Raw genomic sequence first — 17,275 nt, 5'->3', positions numbered from 1 at the left:
ACGCTCCATATTCTCTCATTTCTTATAAACAAGCTCACAGAAAAAAAATCTCGAACGAAACGCCCGCCTAATGCAATCCACAACCGCTGGTTGATCGAAGATTAAATCACCGCCCTTGCGACCCATCAGAGACCGGTTCCTTCCTTCGCACTGTCCTGGGCCCTTTGCTTGCATGTGCAAACTTGCCGGTTTTGATTTCGTTCATGGCATGCGCCTCAAAGTCATCTGGAGAGGAATTTACCAACAAGATCCTTCCCCTTGCCATCCTTTATGTTCATGGCCTGCTGAGCCAGTGTATTGAACAGCCCCGTACCCGCGGCATTCCCGCCTCTGCTCGGTGCGTCGGAGTGTGAGTTGGACACCTCGTCTGGCTCCACGAAGCCCTGTTGGCGCTGTTGGCGCCAGTTCTGGTAGTCTGACGGCTGTGCGCTCCCAGCGTACATGCTCGCAGGGGCCGGTGCAGCTCGTCGGTCCAACTCGTAATTGTATTGACCCTGGTTGTTATACCCCGAGGGTAAGGGAGCGTGAGCGTTGTTATCGGTCACCAGTACCTGTCGTTGGCTCTGTTGCTGCTGGTGTGAGCCTCGCCGCTCGGTGAATTCCATTGGCAAGACCTTTTCTTGCGGCTGATAGTGTTGTTGCTGTTTTGCTTGTCCTTGCTGGTACGGATCTGGATAGTAACACGGAGGTGCGTCGAGGTATTGTTGGCGCGTGTTGTCGTCCTGTGCGGCAACTGGCGCGGGATTTGTGCGACGGTTTTCAGCAGTTTTAGTGATCTTGTTCACGGCGTAGATGCTGACACCGGCAATCATTGCGGTCTTGATTATACCCATTGTTGGATGGTATGAATATCGGGCCTCAAGATGGGGTGTATATGACGTTGAGAAGTTCAAGTTTTGATGTGCAGCCTAGTACCAAGCGGTCTCCCCTCTTCGTTTCTGCTGTCTATATAATCTGAAAGTCGGCCTTTGACTCCGATCGTGAGATACTTTCCCAATAACAGGATATCGGGCATTTTTATAGATTGCACATCCATGTTGACAGGCAGGATGCCAGAAGACTACGATCTGCAGGTTATTGAGCCACGCAGGCAAGCATATCGCAAAGAGCGACCCTATATCGTTAGCGCAAAGCAGCGCGACGGCATACACGCACAGGAAGAGCATAAAGCCGAACTCGGGGGACTCTAGAAAGCGTATGCCGTTCATTCAAGGGGCCGGTGAGGCTGTGTGAAAAGGGCTTGGGCCTTGGGATCGACGCGGTCTTGGGGCAGAATTGCAACAGGCAGCTGCAAAAGAAACGACGCAGCTCGGTCCGGCTGTAACACTGAGCGCGAATTCGGGCGTGCGAAGAGTTCCTCTTGCAGAGGCAAAGGCACCCATTTCTTCTGCAGGTATTCGGCTCGTCGTGTTGCCTCGAAGACTGAGGCTGAGACGCGAGTGCGTTACACTGAATGGAGTTTGTTCAAGTTTGCTTGGGGCTTTGCATTCACAAAATAAGTGGCCAAGTCTGACAAGAGTACAAGGTGCCGAGTAGAGGGCTTTCACTGCCAGATCGAAGGTGGCCTTCATTCACAATAAGTATGTTGTTTACCTTTTGGGAATAGTGACACTCTGTAGTTCATCATATACTCTCAACTATATTCGATATAGCGGCCTCTTTGACGTTACTGGGCACTCTTAAGGTACTTTGTACATATTCGGTGACAGACTACGCCACTTGGGTTTTGAATCCGGCTTGTCGGGTTAAATTGACACCGGTATAAGATTTTCCATCTCCGATCACAAATAGGCGCTAATCTCATTCTGGACACCGCGTCGGAGCACCCAAAGACACCTGAACCTCTCGACACCCAACTGTGCTGTTCATCGACAAGTTCCAAATGTTGTCATTCGAAGACAAGATGACTGAATGTCATGTCATTTCCCCAAAGATATCTGCAGACCCCACAGGCGCCATTTCAGCCAATTCGGTCATTGTGGAAGTCCTGTCTAAAGCATGGCTGGAGCGAACATCGACATGGCTGATACGAGGTACGAATCCAGAGAGTCAACTCCTGAGACACCAACGAGAAGGTGACGGGATACATATGATTGCCTCCTAACAATGCCGAAATCAGGCGGTATCTTTCTTCCATCAAAATTAAGCATTGATCAAGCTGGTCTAAGCTCAAGACGGCATTCTCGAGCGTCGCCAACTGTTCGGCCTTGATCCGGGGCCACCGCAATATTCTGCGTGTGCTGTACTTCTCAGTTTCCATATAAAAGATCCAACTATTCTCCTTGCCGCAACAGCTTGGAGGAAACGCTTGCACAGCTTCCGCATCTCATCCACTAGCATCAACGATCTTAAAGTACTTGACGCAGAGGATCCCTTTGGATGACAATGGTACAAATCACCTACGCCGACAGTGGCGCCATCTACAAGCTAATATACTTCTCACCAGCCCTCCTTATCTCCATCTTCATGTCCAACAAACACGGTTTCCAGAGAGGCTCGGGTTGGTTTTTTTTTTTTTTTTAAACAACCTTCTGTGCGATCAGAGTCATTGGAGCTGCAGCGCAATTGGCTACCGTCGATAATTCTCATCCTCGCACCGCCGAGACTATTGCATTGGTGACGGTTGTCTTGGGTCTTTCGCCTCTGCTGCTAACCACACTGGGTGTACTTGCACGAGTGTAAGTTTCTCCCTGCCGTTTCCACTGAGTGCCGCTGACGTCCGAGTTACTGTACAGGTACCACTCCATCCTTAAGCAACCGTGGGGTACCGTATTTTCCCTCGTCCTTCTCAAGATGATTCGAACACCCGCGCCATCGCTTTGATCCTCTGCATCGTGGGGGCAACAAACGCCAATGATCCCACAGAGATCGACTCAGAATCCACGGTTTACGTTGGCATCATCCTCTATACTATAGTCTTTGCAGCACTTGTTGCTCTCACCGGTGGGGCTATATCTGGGAGACTAGTTACTGGACAATACGAGGTATCGCTGCTCTTGGCCGTGTCCCAAGCGCTACCTTTCCTGGCTATTCGAATTCTCTACGCTCTCTTTGCCGCTTTTTCTAACGACAAACGATTCGACCCGGCCACAGGTTCAATTACGATTGCATTGTACATGGACACCCCGCAAGAAATCGTCGTGGTCCTGATATATCTGGTGGCGGCGATCGATACCTCAGCTATCCCTCGGTCAACGAAGGGAGAGAAGCGCTCAACAGGCCCGACTTTGATGTCCCGAGCAGGGAGAGGTGATTTCAGTTTTGGTAAGCTGATGCTGTGTCTTTGGCCGGCGCTGTAGGTCAAGCTTTTAGCGGCAACCAGGACGATCATCACAGCACTGCGCAGAGCGGGTATCGAAGCCAACAATGTCAACAGCACAGCGGATGTCCTCAGTCCAGGCCCGTAGGGCTAGAGGTATCGCATGTCTAGGACCCAAAACCGAAGAAAACCGTACCGGGGAGGTCACAGTTCGTGTACTATATGGTTGGGCTCTCATTCGTTTTGATATCGGAGGTCATTACGTGCTTTCCTTGCCTGTGAGGTATCACTTCGAGAACGGCGTTCAGCTCAAGCGTTGTTGGAATTGGGTTGTGTCTCATACTCGCTGTTGACAAGCTGGATGCGAATAGTGGGACATCAGCTTGGCTGACCTTCAGCAACAGAGTTTGTGTGCGTATGTTGACTCAACGCTACCTTACGTTGGAGCCTGCTGCAGGACAGCCAGGAACACAGCCTGGCGGACGTTTAGTGCCACTCTGCCATGACCAACCAATAACAGTCTCTGGCGAGCGTTGCCAGGCAGAAATAAATTCAATATTCTTCGACGCCAGCCTCACGCCTTGTGTTGATCGTCACACAGCAGAACCTCCCGGAAGTGCGAATATCTCTTAGGGCAATGCCCGATTCAATCACAAACCATACGCTGTCGTCAAAGGGTGGCCTAACGGAGCCTCGCTTGTACGGTATTTCGTGTCTCCACTCCACGAGCAGCATACTGGATTCGGCCTAGTCGAGGATGCCTCATCTGCAGATTATTCAGAGCTGACTCCCGCAACGAGCTTGATCCATACCAGATCTTCGAGAATTCGGCTGTGCCTGCCAATTGCCCGCGACGATCGTCTCCTCAGTAGAACGGGACTGTAGTATCCGCAGATGGAAGCCGCTACGGCTGTTGCAACAGAGCCATTCACCGGCCAAAGTTCACTGCACAGACAAGCGAGGCTGAGCTGTGACTTCTGGACTTCGTCCTTTTAATTGCGCACTTCCCGAACCGACAGTGGATCAGGTGTCCTGGAGCCCCGTTTCATGGCGATTTCCTACTCTGACAGCAGGATGCTGAAAGGGACGCTGGGGCTTGAAAACTGGTTCTAGAAAAGCAGTGAGATATCTCGCTTCTTCCCGTCGGCCAAGAGTGCCAAATACCAGGTGCATACTCATTTTTTGCTCTGGTTCCGGGTACAAGAATAATGGTGTATTGCGGGAAGCCGTCCAAAGGCTGCGACTATTGTCGTAAAAAGCGACTGAAGGTGATGTCCTCCGTGGTGTCCTGCCTGCAGATCCAAGGCACTAGTCGTTGAGCGGGTTGTGCTAATAAGGAAAGCAGTGCGATCAAAAGCGGCCGGGATGTGGACAGTGTCGAAATGCTTCTCGAGCCTGCCCTGGCTACCGCAACCAACTAGATCTCATGTTCCGTGATGAGAGCGATCGAGTGCAACAGAAATATCGAGTCAATTCGGTACAGGATGCGGATGCAGATGCAGATGCAGCCGCTGGTGCGGAAAGGGCCAGCGAGTCCAGCAGAAACGATGCCATCGCAACTAGACCGTCCCTGGATCTACAAGCTACTGAGAGAGACCGGTCGCCAATTGTGGCTGATGACAAGTGCAGCCAGATCTTGAAGCTTGGAAAACAGACCTCGCCGGGCTGCCCTTACCGAGCCCTCAGCCAGGCTCTTCCCGAGATCGCCACAGCCTTCTTCCTGACGCAATATATCCCTGGGAGCCATTTCGATTATCTCCCTCTTCTGTGCAGCACTACAACTCCCACCTCCCTTCTGACAAATGTTGTTGCGGCCGTTTCCATCGCAAGTCTTAGCCATGAGACCCGGAAACCCGCGTTGATGGCTCTAGCCCGACAAAGATATTTGCGGAGTCTTGTTGAAACAAACAAGGCACTGCAGGATCCGCATGCCTGCCGCGAGGATGGGACGCTAGCGTCGATACTGCTCCTTGCCCACTTCGAAACCCTTGCGAGCGAGGACTCGATTAAGGCCGAAGATGTTGCATTAGCACACGCTGATACAAGATGCTCCCCATCGGCGAGCTGGGACCGACATATCCAGGGCGCGGTATCACTCGTTGCCCTTCGCCCCAAACCTGATCTCGACCACCCTCTGAGTGTCCGACTCCACCAACATGTCAATGCAACAGCCCGGTACAGCAGCATCCAACGACGCACACGGTTGCCCGCCGAGATTTCGTCCTGGGGCTTTTCAATGGGCTTGCGTAGAGACCGAGAAGACCCGAATCGACAGTTTATGGTGGTCGTTGACGATTTCACGGAACTTCGTGCAAGCATCCGGGAAGGTTCTTTGACTGATCCCTTTGAAATCATCGCGAATGCGAAGTCCATCGACGCGCACACCGCATTGGTCGCCAGAGGGTTCCCTTGGACTTGGACGTACGATGTGGTGGTCCCTAGTCGCCAGATGGACGGAGTTTACAAGAACAAATATCATCTCTATCCAAGTCATTACTCCGCGCAGCTGTGGAACGAGGTTCGGATGACCAGGTTAGCCCTCAATGAGATCATGTTAGGCTATGCCAAGAAAGCCTCTCGACTTGATCCCTTCGACGGCGAAATGGACGAGTTACTCACCGCATTGCGCGCGCGGTGTGTTCGCGTCATTGAACAGATGGCGACTGAGATATGCCAGTCCACGACCGAGTTTCTGCAGAGGCCAGACTGTGTCTTTCCCTTTTCAGGCGCCCAGTCGTCGTCCAAGAGGTCGATTGCGAGTGCCTATTTCCTCATTTGGCCCCTCTTCAGCGCGGCTCGTGCTTCCAGGGTGGCGTCCGCGTCATTCAGAGAGTTTGTGATTGATAGACTGAATTTCATCGCGAGGGACATGAATATTCCACAGGCGCGAAAGGCGTCGCTGATGCTGGAACAGGGTATTGTGCACGAGGACTGGCTGCACATGTTGCATTTATTTTGATCTGTGTCTCGAAAAGCGTCTTTTCCTTCACACCGCCCCACTGGGTCACCATTAGATTTGGAGGTCGTCGATGTAAAGATTTCAATGTGAAGAATCATCTTTTGCACACACTACGTCAATTTTTCTCAGGATTCGAGGCGCCGGTTGCCAGCGTTGAACAACGCCCCCTCTCAGGAGCCACCTTTCACAGGAGCGAGGATGGAGTTCGTCCCTACAACTAGGAGTATGGAGTCCACGGTGGGAGTTCCATAGGTATATTCTCCCGTTCGAGCCGAACAGGTGGGAAATAGCAAGTGGCAAATGACACAGGGCACATGGCGCAAGTCTCACGCCATCCGTCTACGGTTGTGATGGCCATTTACTTATCCCTACCCGGAGTCCTCGTTCTTCCTGGTGCGGTGCACGAAGTACGGAGAATGGATTCATCTCGCTACGTAGGGGACACCTCCGACACTCCAAAGAAAGACAAAAATGAAAATAAATGCCCTACCAGGACGGCTAGTCGTACGAGTACGAGTGGAGTCCACTGGGGACAGGAGCACGGAGTGCAGGATTATGTACCCAGCCTTGCCCCTTCGGTTACGAGAACGAGAACGTGTACGATGAATATTAGTACACCCCTTATGGAGCCTTATGTGGAGCATCTAACAGTTTGATTACCCGACGGCCGGTAATACAGTGACAAGTACTTACAGTACCTAGGGCACGAGCTGTTGTCGTTTTCTTTTCTGAGAAAATCGGGTCTCTTACCGATGATGGTGGTGTCATGTATCATGCCATTTATTTCGTGGCTGACTGCTGGGTAGCTTCATATCCGTCTCTTTGTTCTCGGTTCTATCCCATCAACCCTCATAGGGCACGGCCCGTTACCGGCACATGGGATCTCGTGCCGAGTGAGGAGGACGAGGTCAGTAAGAAAGTGAATGTGTCAGTGAGCTGATGAGTCTGTGAGGTCGGTGGTGATGTGATCTCGCATCACTTCGCTTCCCCTTGGCTTCGCTACTATAAGTTGGTACCTAAGTACCTAAGTACCTAAGTACCTAAATAGCTCGATAGGCTGCGTGCTGTACTCGCTAGGGGTCTTGGGTAGGAAGGACCCTTGCACGAAATTTCTATCACGTAGGGCAGGAGAGATGATTGATTCCCCCTGGCGCCGGGACTTCCCCTTTGCGCTTCCTCCAGAGGTACGTAGGTACATACGTAATATGTTCTTGTGTGTATGTATGCTGAACTTGGAATCGAGCTGGTGTTGGATATCACACGGAGACGAAGGGGTTCTCGAAAAGAGCGAGTGGGATAGGGGAAAGTTTGGAGGATGTAGCGATGTTGGTGCGCTCGCTGTGATATATATATGAAACAGACATGGAGCGTGGAGAGATGGTGACTCCAGAGGACTGAGTCTGTAGAGGGATGGAACGATTGATAGAGGGACATGATTTGCTGTGGTGATTCTATTACTGTTACTGCATACATACATATACACAAATATACATGCATATTTTTGCACCGGTGTGGTGGGTGTCGAGGCCGCTGGTCGAATTTGCCTTGCCCCTTCGGAGATATTCTCGAGCAAGGCTGTGGGCTCGAGATGATTGTTTGCGCGGAACTCCCCGGGCATCCAAAGTCGTTCTCCTTGTATGCGTCTCTCTCCCCCTTTGGGAACTTGATGGGGATAATGTTGTTCAGCGAAGCGTTGAGACCTTCTGATCGGTTGTCGATCGTTCGCGCAGGGGCACGAACATGTCATTGCTTCCCTTCTTCGTCCGCCAGGTGTGTCCACAGGACCGAGCCGCCGGTGATGCCTCGCAGTTTCAGCGGATTGGTCTTGTCCAGCCTGGCGACCTTTTTGCAGTCATCATCATCGTCGATCTCGGCCGTCGACACGTTACCCACCATGTGCAGGAACCCGCAGCGCTGGTAGAACGGCTCCGTGCCCTTGGCTCCGATTACCACCGCCGGCAGGCTGTCTCGCCTGGCCCGCTCCAGACCCCAGGCAACCAGTTCCTGGCCAATGCCCCGGCGTTGGTAGGCCGGGTCGACGGCCAGCGTCGACAGTTCCCAGTGGTTGGCGCGAGAGGGGGGTTCGGTGAAGAACCGAGCTGAAAACGGTTCGATGCGACGTGCAAAGTTCCATTTGTTCAGTGGGTTAGGGTCGGAGAGCGACGACACGGGTACGGCGCGGTTGGGGATGAGAAGGCGGTAGAAAGTGTAGAAGATTCCGATGGATGGAGAGATCAATCTCCCTGGACGTATATCATCGCATCGGTCAGCGCGGTTCCGCATAAGACGAATACAGATATAGATGCAGGATCTGCCCTGGACATGATGAATATCATCCTTGAGTGGCCAGCCTTGCACGGGATTCACTTCGCAAGATGGCTTGTCTCACATTTGTATATGGCCTCTTTTATCCTCAAAAAGAGCGAGGAGTCACGAGCCGTTGTCCGGCTCATGATTTGAAGCAAGAAATCAAAGGCTTTCAGAGGCATGAGCACTTACTTGGATCCCACCATCTCACCAGACCCCAGAGTCGATCTGACCCTTTACCCTCACGACCCCATTCCGCAGCGCCGGTAATGACCTCCCCGAACTTTTGCGCCGGGTCCTTCTCATAGCTGACAACCCATATTTTGTTGTAATCCCACCAGCTCTTGAGAACTTTCTGCTTCCACACGAAGACATAGTCGTCCGGGAATTGTTTGCGGTAGGGAAAGATACAATCGTTCAATTCCTCATTGTAGAAGCTGGCGGCCAGGATCTTGGAAATGGCATCCAAATCCGACAACGTGGCAAGGCGGAGAGGCATGTCGGTTGGGGGCCCTTTTTTTCCCCTTCGGCAGAATGACACAACCAAAAAGTGGAAGCAAAGACAGATGATCAGTCCCCCTGTGGGCAGGGGCACGGCTAAACAGTTCTCGAGTGGCAAGTATGTACTCGGCACCGAATGCAACGACGATCCCTGTATTCAAGCGAAGATATTCAGGGCGAGTGATGGGTTGGAACGACTAGGTACTCCTAGACGTACTCGGTATGTTGCGGCCTGTCTGCTGGTTCCTGCAGATCTGCAACGTGGGAGTAAGCACTCAAAACGCCCCTCGAGTGGTTCCGTTTCCGTGGTTCCCTAGAACTTTGGCCCCTTGGGTCATGGATAGCACATGCACGTGGGAAAGGATTTACCCTGAAGATGAATTTCAAAAAGAAAAAAAGGGGGCCAAGGGAAAGATCCTGCTGACAACGTGGGATGCGAACTACGGAGTCAGGTACCGAGTACCTCGTACAGGCACTTAACTGGCCAGGTTAGCGTAGCGGGAGATATAGGGGGGGGGAGCCAGGTACCCACTACTCGGTCCCAGGTTCGGGATGATCTTCAAGTCAAGCAATTTGGGTGCTATGGCATTATCTTGCCGTGCTAGTGGCAACTATTGGGGCTGTAATAGAGGGTCCGGCCCTGCGAGGCAGGCAGGTTCGCTTGGACGAAAGAGTCGCGACCAAACCCACCTATCCACAGCAAAGAGCAAAGCACGAGACTTCGCGGACGGGTATAATATTTAGGGAATACTTAATTATAGACGGCTCGGGTTCAGCAGTGATCGGGAAAAGCGTCAGGCACAACATGGCACGTTCGAGAGTCGAAGAGCACGGCTGAAGTTGGGGCAAAGCACAGACTGCAGCCTGCAGGACCACTGAGGGAAAAAAAGAAAACAAAAAAGAAAACAAAAACCAAACCATGTAAGCGAGGTGAATCCCGGGTAGTTCGAGGCAATTATCGTAGGCGAAGGACAATGGTGCTTGCGCAAGAGAGCAAGGGAAAAGAAAAACGTGCGGGAAGGAAGCCAAGTTGGACCCAACTGGTGTTTGCCAACACCACACAGTCCAGGTCAGAAAAATGTCGGGTTGTGCAACGTTTGGTGTGCTCCGGGAAAAGATGCTGGACGCCTTGATAAGAAATGATCAGCACATGAAGTGGGCACGTTGGCCAGTATCAAGTAGGCTGCGGATAGACTAGAAAGAGGAGACTATACCCAGTACGAGATACTGTACATACCTAACAAGTAAAGTAAGCAGGTGGGCATGAGAGGAGGTGGTGGAGGAGGCTTGGAAAGAGCTTCAACCGGGGATGAGCACAGACCCAGCAGTGGCCCAGCACAGCCAGCACTAATCCACGCCCTGAAGGAGGCCCCAGTCTCCCAGAAAGGACACAGGAGGAGGCGATCCCTACGGCTTACTCCCGAAATTGCATGAATTTCAATCAATACCAACACCTGGGCCAACCGTGGTTCCCGTGGAAGGCTGGTTTCCCAAGTGTCTGTCCACATCGACGAGGTTGACAATTCATGGTTCGCCCAATCAAGAACAGCAGGCGAGTGAGCAGCTTTGGTCTAGTTCTGGTTGAAGAAGCGGTGTGAGGTGGCGCGCCAGTGCATTTTCGTATTTCGCGGGATTCTCGTGAAAACCCTGATGGTGGTGTGAAGATGGATGTCATCCGTCCTGATTTGTCGCCGGTAGCGTATTTGCGCATCTCGACCCCGTAAGCAAGCGACAGGAAAGAGAAACAAGAGACACAGATGGTGGCTTGACACTAGCCATTGCAAGCTTTTTGGCTGCGAAAACCCAGTCCCCGCTGAGCCGCTGAGGTGCCGGATCCTTGGGAGTGGACGGTTGGGACGGCGCTAGTGAGGCTTGCAGCTCGCATGCTTAGATGCAGCACTAGGTGCAGCACGACGGAATCAGCGTGGTGGCATGAAGAGATGAAGAGGCCCGTGGCCGAGGATGGCCTGTAAAGGGCCCTTGTACTCGGTAAGTTGTCGCGAAAGCAGTTCGTACCGGTGGTGTGGACAGGCCGAGAAAGGATCATTATCAGCCCAACACAATCAACGATGGAGGGGTGTGTTGAGGGATGGGAAGCCCTGCGTACCGGGCTCCTACTGTACACAATTCTATTCTCTAGAGACAGATACTCTCTCTCTCACACACACAAAGCAGTTGTATAGAAATAGCATATTCTTTTCATGCATTTCGTGGGAAACAACAGAACACGCCGCAACCGCCACAAGGACCCAGTCAACCCAACCCCGGGGTATCGATCCATCAAATTCATCCTGATCAGGCCCGATATGTATCCAAAAGTGTCCCATGACAGCCCATAGCCAAAGCCGATTGATATAAACATCCCAATGGGTCCCTTTTTAAATCTTGTAATACCTTGTACTGGTGTCTGTGATCCGCGTTGGTGTTTACATGTCAAGCGATCCAACTGAAAGCCCCCCCATCAGAGCAAGAGCGGGAGCAAAGAGTCTCAACAGTGACTGCTTACGAGGGGCCTTGATTCTCGTAATGGACCCGCCACTGCATGTCCTTGCGGATGATTTTGGCCTCGCTGTTCTGGCTCTCTTGAGACTGTCCTGATCGCGCATCAGGATCAACCGCCTTGCCCCAGTACGCCGTGGTGTTGTGCTGCACCTTGTCAGGCCGGAAGTTGGGGTTTTGGTCGGGGCGGTCAATCTCATCTTCATCCATGGACCTCCTCTTGCTTCGGTTCATGCTGCTCTTGTTGGTCTTCAGTGACTTGAGGGGGATGGTGGGTTGTTGCCCTGTGCCTCGTCCGCTCGTCTGCGAGAGGGTCGTGTCCATCCACGTACTGCCCATGCTGGTATTGAATTTTCGAAGGCCACGGTTCAGGGCCGGCAACGCCGCCGAAGCGATTGCGAACAGGACCAACACCTGTCGGTAAACGGTCGGGGTCACGATCTCGACTCCGGGGTTGGAGGAATGCACCGTGACGTCGATGTAATGGGCATGCAGGCCGATCAGGGCAATTCCTCTGGTTCAGATGTGAGCGCGGGCGAGTGACAGGCCACTGTGAGTCTCAACTTACGCCAATCTGGGTGCAAAGGTAAGGAGGACAGATACTTTGCGATCCGTGCTCATGTGAAGTGGCAAAACCACGGCCAACGACAAGAAGAAGATGAGGACTTCGGTGACTCCGTCGATGACGGCGACGGCGCTCCATCGCTTGGTCTGAGAGGATTAGAGGGCCAAGGACCAATATGCAAATGTTGAGAGAGGACATACCAGGGTTGGGCAAAAGTCGGTACGATATCCAAGCTGTTGGAGCGAGTCGCAATCGATGGTCACGGCCAGGATGGCCCCCAAGCACCACAAACCACAAATCACCGTCATGGTATCGCACAGCATCCGATGCCTTTTCATGTTGATGCTGAATAGTTTTCGACACAGGAGAATCACACAACTTTTGGTGAGGAAGAGCGTAACCAGGAACAAAATCACCGACGCGAGCAACAGCTGTCATTCCGGTCAGCGGATTCACCTGGGACAAGAGCCATTGCAACGTACTCTTCCCATTGAACTTGCATCGGATGCCCCAACATCCACATATGACTTTCCCAGCCCGTGGGACACGGCAATCCAGACGAGAACACTATGTATCAATCCCACCACCTGGGGGTGTTGTCAGCACTCAATCCTCCCTTCGAACTAGATCCGACAGCCTGTACATACTGACACGACGAGAGCCAAGCCATCATCCAGCCCGATGTTCTTGTTGTTAAAGGTGCCTCGGAGGGCCAGAAGCATAGGGACATAGGCGGCGCATATGATGGACACGACAAGAATGACACCACGATGATCCTCGTCCGTTATACGAAAATACCGGTTGCCCGCTACGGTCGGGTCGGCGGTGGAGGAGCCTGAGTCTGCCATGGTTGCCGCTGGGCTGGCAAGAGAAGTTCTAGAGAAGCGGCATCGACGACATTCAAAAAGGCGCCGCACCAGAGGGATCCTTTTTCAGTGGCGAGAACTTGATCCGGGACTTTAAATCACGCCGTTCCTCCCTAGGATCAGGGACAAGCAGCGGCAACGCAAGCCTGAGGGGGGATTGAAACTACGAAAAACTCTGTTTGCACACTTTCATAACTCTACTTTACGCGATACGGGAGTGGTTTTGGGCCAGGGTGCCGTGTAGGGCAATTGGCACCACTGGGTCCCGAGGACGAACTTAGCGTTTCTTCGTCACCCAACTTTGGGAGACTTCGCTTTGGATCGCTAAAGCGTGCCCAAGAGATGTGAGGAGTTGACGGATGACCGAGCGGAAGCTTATTGGCGGCTGGAAATGGGTCTCTGACAAGCTAGAGGAAGAGTGGACGTCGAATGAGCGCTGGATGAACGCTGGATGACCATCCTGGGGGAGTGTCAGTGGGCGTCGATGTGTCCGGATGGAGACAACTTGCTAGGTGGCTTGGTGGTTATAGGTGGCTCTGGATGCAAGTGGATGGCTTCGGGTGCCCTTAAACCGCTTGCCGTAGTGATCGGCGCACCGGCCCGACACTAAGGACGCTCCTAGCCTTTCTAAAACAGCAAGGATGGGCGCTGCTCCACCCCATGCCTTGGGAGCTTTAAGGTGCTTTAGGTGCTTTAAGGCGTGTTTTGGCGGTGTTAGTCCCCCAATCCCCCCTTTGCTCCGTCTATTCGCTCCCCTTCGCCCCTCCCTTGCCTTGCTCTTCCACTTCTGTCGTCTCGTACCAACTTCCCCCACTTCTCTATCTAACCACATCATCAATGCACCAGCTACTCGGCCTGTCCCTAACTTGGTATCCCTTCACAATACCCACTGCCACCGTCGATAAGCATCGTTGCTCGATAGCTTCCATCATCTGGCCACTTTCCAGACAAGGTTCCCACTTTCTTCGTCTCCAGGGGTCGCTTCATAGCTTGCGAGGACCCTAAGGACCCTACATGCCGCTTATGTACGTAGGTAGTCTCTGCGACCTCTTCCCATGTGCCATCGGATGGATCCAGGCTACAAGAACGGACTTACTTACTGGACACTACCGCTAGCGAGTAGTCAGAGGCATGACCTTACCTAGACCGTCGGCTTGCCACATGGGCTGTTAGCTGGAGCAGCTAGGAACTTCCCCAGTGCCTCTCACTCTTTTTCCGATCCTAGAGTTTAAACCTCCAACCCAAAACTTCCAGACTCCCTTTCGTTCTCTTTCTCTGCTCACCTTTTCTTCTACATTATAACCCCCCCCCCCCTTTCATCGCCTCCGTCTTTCTTCTTCCGGGGGTTTCTGTCTTTTTTGGTTGATTTGCTCTGCTTGGCCCTGTGTTTGGTTGCTCAATAGCCAACATGAGCAGCAAGAACGCTGACGTTGCGGCCCTCGGCGAGGTGGTCCCAGAGAGCGCCAGCGACGATGTTGTCCTTGGCGAGAAGCAGGGAACCTCGAGAGATGTGGAGGACATGAAGCGTATGGGCAAAGAACAACTGTTCAAGGTAAACCCCTCTTTGCGCCACCCAGTCGCCAGAGAAATGTGTTGACAACGGCCTTTTCACAGCGTAACTTTGGTTTTTTGTCCATCTTCGGCTTCGCCATGATTCTGATGAACACTTGGCAAGCGCTCCTCGGGTCAGTCTGGAATAATGTCGCTATACACCTCTTGTCGAACGTCAAGCTGACTGCGACTCCTATAGAACTATTGCCTTTGGTCTCGGTAATGGTGGAACAGCGGGTCTGATATATCTGTACATCGTCGTCGTGATTTTCTTCACTCTGGTCAACATTTCCATGGCTGAAATGGCCTCTATGGCTCCGACAGCTGGTAGGTTCAGACCTTCACAACCGTGCTTCCACTGTCCGTGCTAACCCATCTGGATAGGTGGTCAATATCATTGGATTTCCGAGTTTGCGCCTCGAAGCCAGCAGAAGCTCCTGTCGTTCATTGTTGGTTGGCTTTGTACTCTTGGCTGGCAGAGCGGTGTTGCGATTGGATGCTTTTTGGCGGCAACCGAAATTCAAGGTCTCATTGTCCTCAACAACGACAGTTACGTCTACGAGCGATGGCACGGGACTCTCCTCACCATTGCTATTGTGCTCTTTGTCGCCTTTTTCAACACCTTCCTCGCCAAGCATCTGCCACTGGTCGAGGGTATGGTTCTCTGCCTGCACATTGGCGGCTTCATCTGCATCCTTGTTCCACTGTGGGTCCTTGGCCCTCGTGGAAACTCGCATGAGATCTGGACTGTGTTCGAGGATGGCGGTGGTTGGGGTTCAAGTATGATCCAAATTCTACGTTTTTATAGGCGATCACTGACAACCTCCCAGCTGGTCTCGCAACCCTCGTCGGTATTATCACACCCGCCACTGCTTTCCTTGGTGCCGATGCAGCCGTGCACATGGCCGAGGAGTTGAGGAACGCCTCCAAGACTCTTCCGAGGGTTATGCTATGGACTTCTATCGTCAATGGTTCCCTCGGTTTCATCATGCTTATGTAAGCATATCCATCCATCGAGTTGCGTGAAGCTCTTACTAACATGCATTATAGTACCTTTTGCTGTAAGAAACCACTCTCCAGCCCAGCCTGTGGTATGAAGCTCTGGCTTTCCTTGTCGCTCACATGATTTAGATACCCTTGGCGACTTGAACAGTGTACTCTCGACTCCGACCGGGTACCCTTTTATTCAAGTCTTTTACAATGCCACTGGATCCAAAGGCGGCGCCACGGCCATGTCGTGCATCCTGGTTCTGTCGGCTGTTGCCAACGGTATGACCAATATGGCCACCGCATCTCGACAACTCTTCGCTTTCGCTCGTGACAAGGGTCTACCTTTCCATACCTGGTTCGCTACGGTCGGAAGCCGGGTTGAAATTCCAATCAACGGTGAGTTTTGGCCGCCCTTCTCTCTTTCTTGCAATAACTAAGACATGCTTCAGCCGTCCTTTTCACCGTCTGCTTCTCGGTCCTCTTCTCCCTTGTCAACATCGGCTCGACCGTCGCCTTCAACCAAATCCTGTCGCTCGGTGTCGCAGCTCTGTTGTCCTCGTACTTCATCTCCATCGCCTGCGTTACTTGGCGTCGGGTCTGCAATCAACCGCTCCTCGACCGCGTCTTTGACCTGGGGCGATTCGGTATTCCCATCAACTTTGCTGCTCTGGCATTCCTCGCTTTGGCCTTTACCATGAGTTTCTTCCCTGGGGCCGCCCATCCGACCCCGCAAACCATGAACTGGTCTTCTCTGGCATACGGATCCGTGATCATCATCGGAGGCGTCTACTACGTGTTCTGGGCACGACACCAATACGTCGGACCGGTGGAATACGTTCGCAAGAGCGCTTAAAAAACTGCTTTGACTTTAGTTTCTGGGAGTTTTCTTTTGGAAACCGGTGAAATATGGTTGGCCGTCTGAGTTTCCCATATTTTTCCACAAGGTTGGGACTACTTGTATAGTTGACTTTTTCTCTCTCACCTGCCAAAAGAAAATCCAGTCCGAAAGCTCACTTGTTCACGGGGAAAATTGGATGGAGTCCGGCAGCCTTTTTCACGTGGGGTTCGTTTCCCCATCTCTCACACCAAACCAACCCTATTACCTATCTAGGTACCTAAACTAGACGATCATCGAACTTAGAACGAGGTGTACAGTACTCTCTCTCACACATGTCTCTCTCATGCGCGCACATACAGGTCTCCGCAAACGGCGAAAACACTACACGCAAGGTCAGTTGTATGTCACGTCATGTCATGCGTCATACGATATATGAGATGTCAAATATGTGAGAACGTGCCACACACTACCCCCCATAATTCGACCATACGAATTGATCGATCAGCTACAGGAGTTACTCGCCTGGCCTGTTCTAGTAATCCTGTCCAGTGCTCTCTTTCCCTTTCCGTGCCCTTTCCTCTCGCCCCGTGTACTTGATGCAACACCATCATTTCACCCTCACCTGTTGCATTTGTGTTTGCGTTTCCGAGTGCATGTATTCTGCTGTGTTGTGCCGTTCTTAGTGCTGATTGTTGGTCACGAGGCGTCTGGCAGGAGGGGGACTCGGGACTCTACATAATGGCGATTGCGTCGCCGATATCAACTCACTCACCCACTCGGGAATGACACCCATGGATATCGATACGGAGCTTGACGTCGAGGAGGACACAGGGATGGTGGCGTCGCCGCCTCCTTGGTCGTCTACGGATGACATTGAGACCAGGGGGATGAGGAAGGGCCAGATGGGTCAGGACGTGCTATCAAGGTTGCGGATGAGGTG

The 17,275-nt window shown here is 52.4% G+C and overlaps 5 protein-coding genes across 5 annotated transcripts; 2 read left to right on the top strand and 3 right to left on the bottom strand.

The window, feature by feature from the left end:
- Positions 1-221: 221 nt before the first annotated feature.
- Positions 222-833, bottom strand: Z519_08651 (uncharacterized protein; the record flags this gene model as incomplete). Its single annotated transcript, XM_016766379.1, has 1 exon — positions 222-833. The coding sequence occupies one exon, from the start codon at positions 831-833 to the stop codon at positions 222-224; it is 612 nt and encodes a 203-aa protein (XP_016617537.1).
- A 3,852-nt stretch (positions 834-4,685) lies between these two features.
- Positions 4,686-6,218, top strand: Z519_08650 (uncharacterized protein; the record flags this gene model as incomplete). Its single annotated transcript, XM_016766378.1, has 1 exon — positions 4,686-6,218. One exon carries the CDS (start codon positions 4,686-4,688, stop codon positions 6,216-6,218), a length of 1,533 nt encoding a protein of 510 aa, XP_016617536.1.
- Positions 6,219-7,961: 1,743 nt separating this feature from the next.
- Z519_08649 (uncharacterized protein) lies at positions 7,962-9,024 on the bottom strand (the record flags this gene model as incomplete). Its single annotated transcript, XM_016766377.1, has 2 exons — positions 7,962-8,461; positions 8,718-9,024. 2 exons carry the CDS (start codon positions 9,022-9,024, stop codon positions 7,962-7,964), a joined length of 807 nt encoding a protein of 268 aa, XP_016617535.1.
- A 2,504-nt stretch (positions 9,025-11,528) lies between these two features.
- Positions 11,529-12,938, bottom strand: Z519_08648 (uncharacterized protein; the record flags this gene model as incomplete). The annotated part of the gene is made up of 5 exons (XM_016766376.1): positions 11,529-12,039; positions 12,094-12,236; positions 12,291-12,521; positions 12,573-12,677; positions 12,738-12,938. 5 exons carry the CDS (start codon positions 12,936-12,938, stop codon positions 11,529-11,531), a joined length of 1,191 nt encoding a protein of 396 aa, XP_016617534.1.
- A 1,426-nt stretch (positions 12,939-14,364) lies between these two features.
- Z519_08647 (uncharacterized protein) lies at positions 14,365-16,350 on the top strand (the record flags this gene model as incomplete). The annotated part of the gene is made up of 8 exons (XM_016766375.1): positions 14,365-14,508; positions 14,571-14,641; positions 14,707-14,834; positions 14,892-15,287; positions 15,338-15,503; positions 15,558-15,568; positions 15,639-15,893; positions 15,947-16,350. 8 exons carry the CDS (start codon positions 14,365-14,367, stop codon positions 16,348-16,350), a joined length of 1,575 nt encoding a protein of 524 aa, XP_016617533.1.
- Positions 16,351-17,275: the final 925 nt, after the last annotated feature.

Source organism: Cladophialophora bantiana (assembly GCF_000835475.1).
Source record: "Cladophialophora bantiana CBS 173.52 unplaced genomic scaffold supercont1.13, whole genome shotgun sequence".
In the NCBI taxonomy this organism is placed as follows: Eukaryota; Fungi; Ascomycota; class Eurotiomycetes; order Chaetothyriales; family Herpotrichiellaceae; genus Cladophialophora; species Cladophialophora bantiana.
Note: the sequence above shows the minus strand (reverse complement) of the source record. Positions and strands in the feature narration are given on the sequence as shown.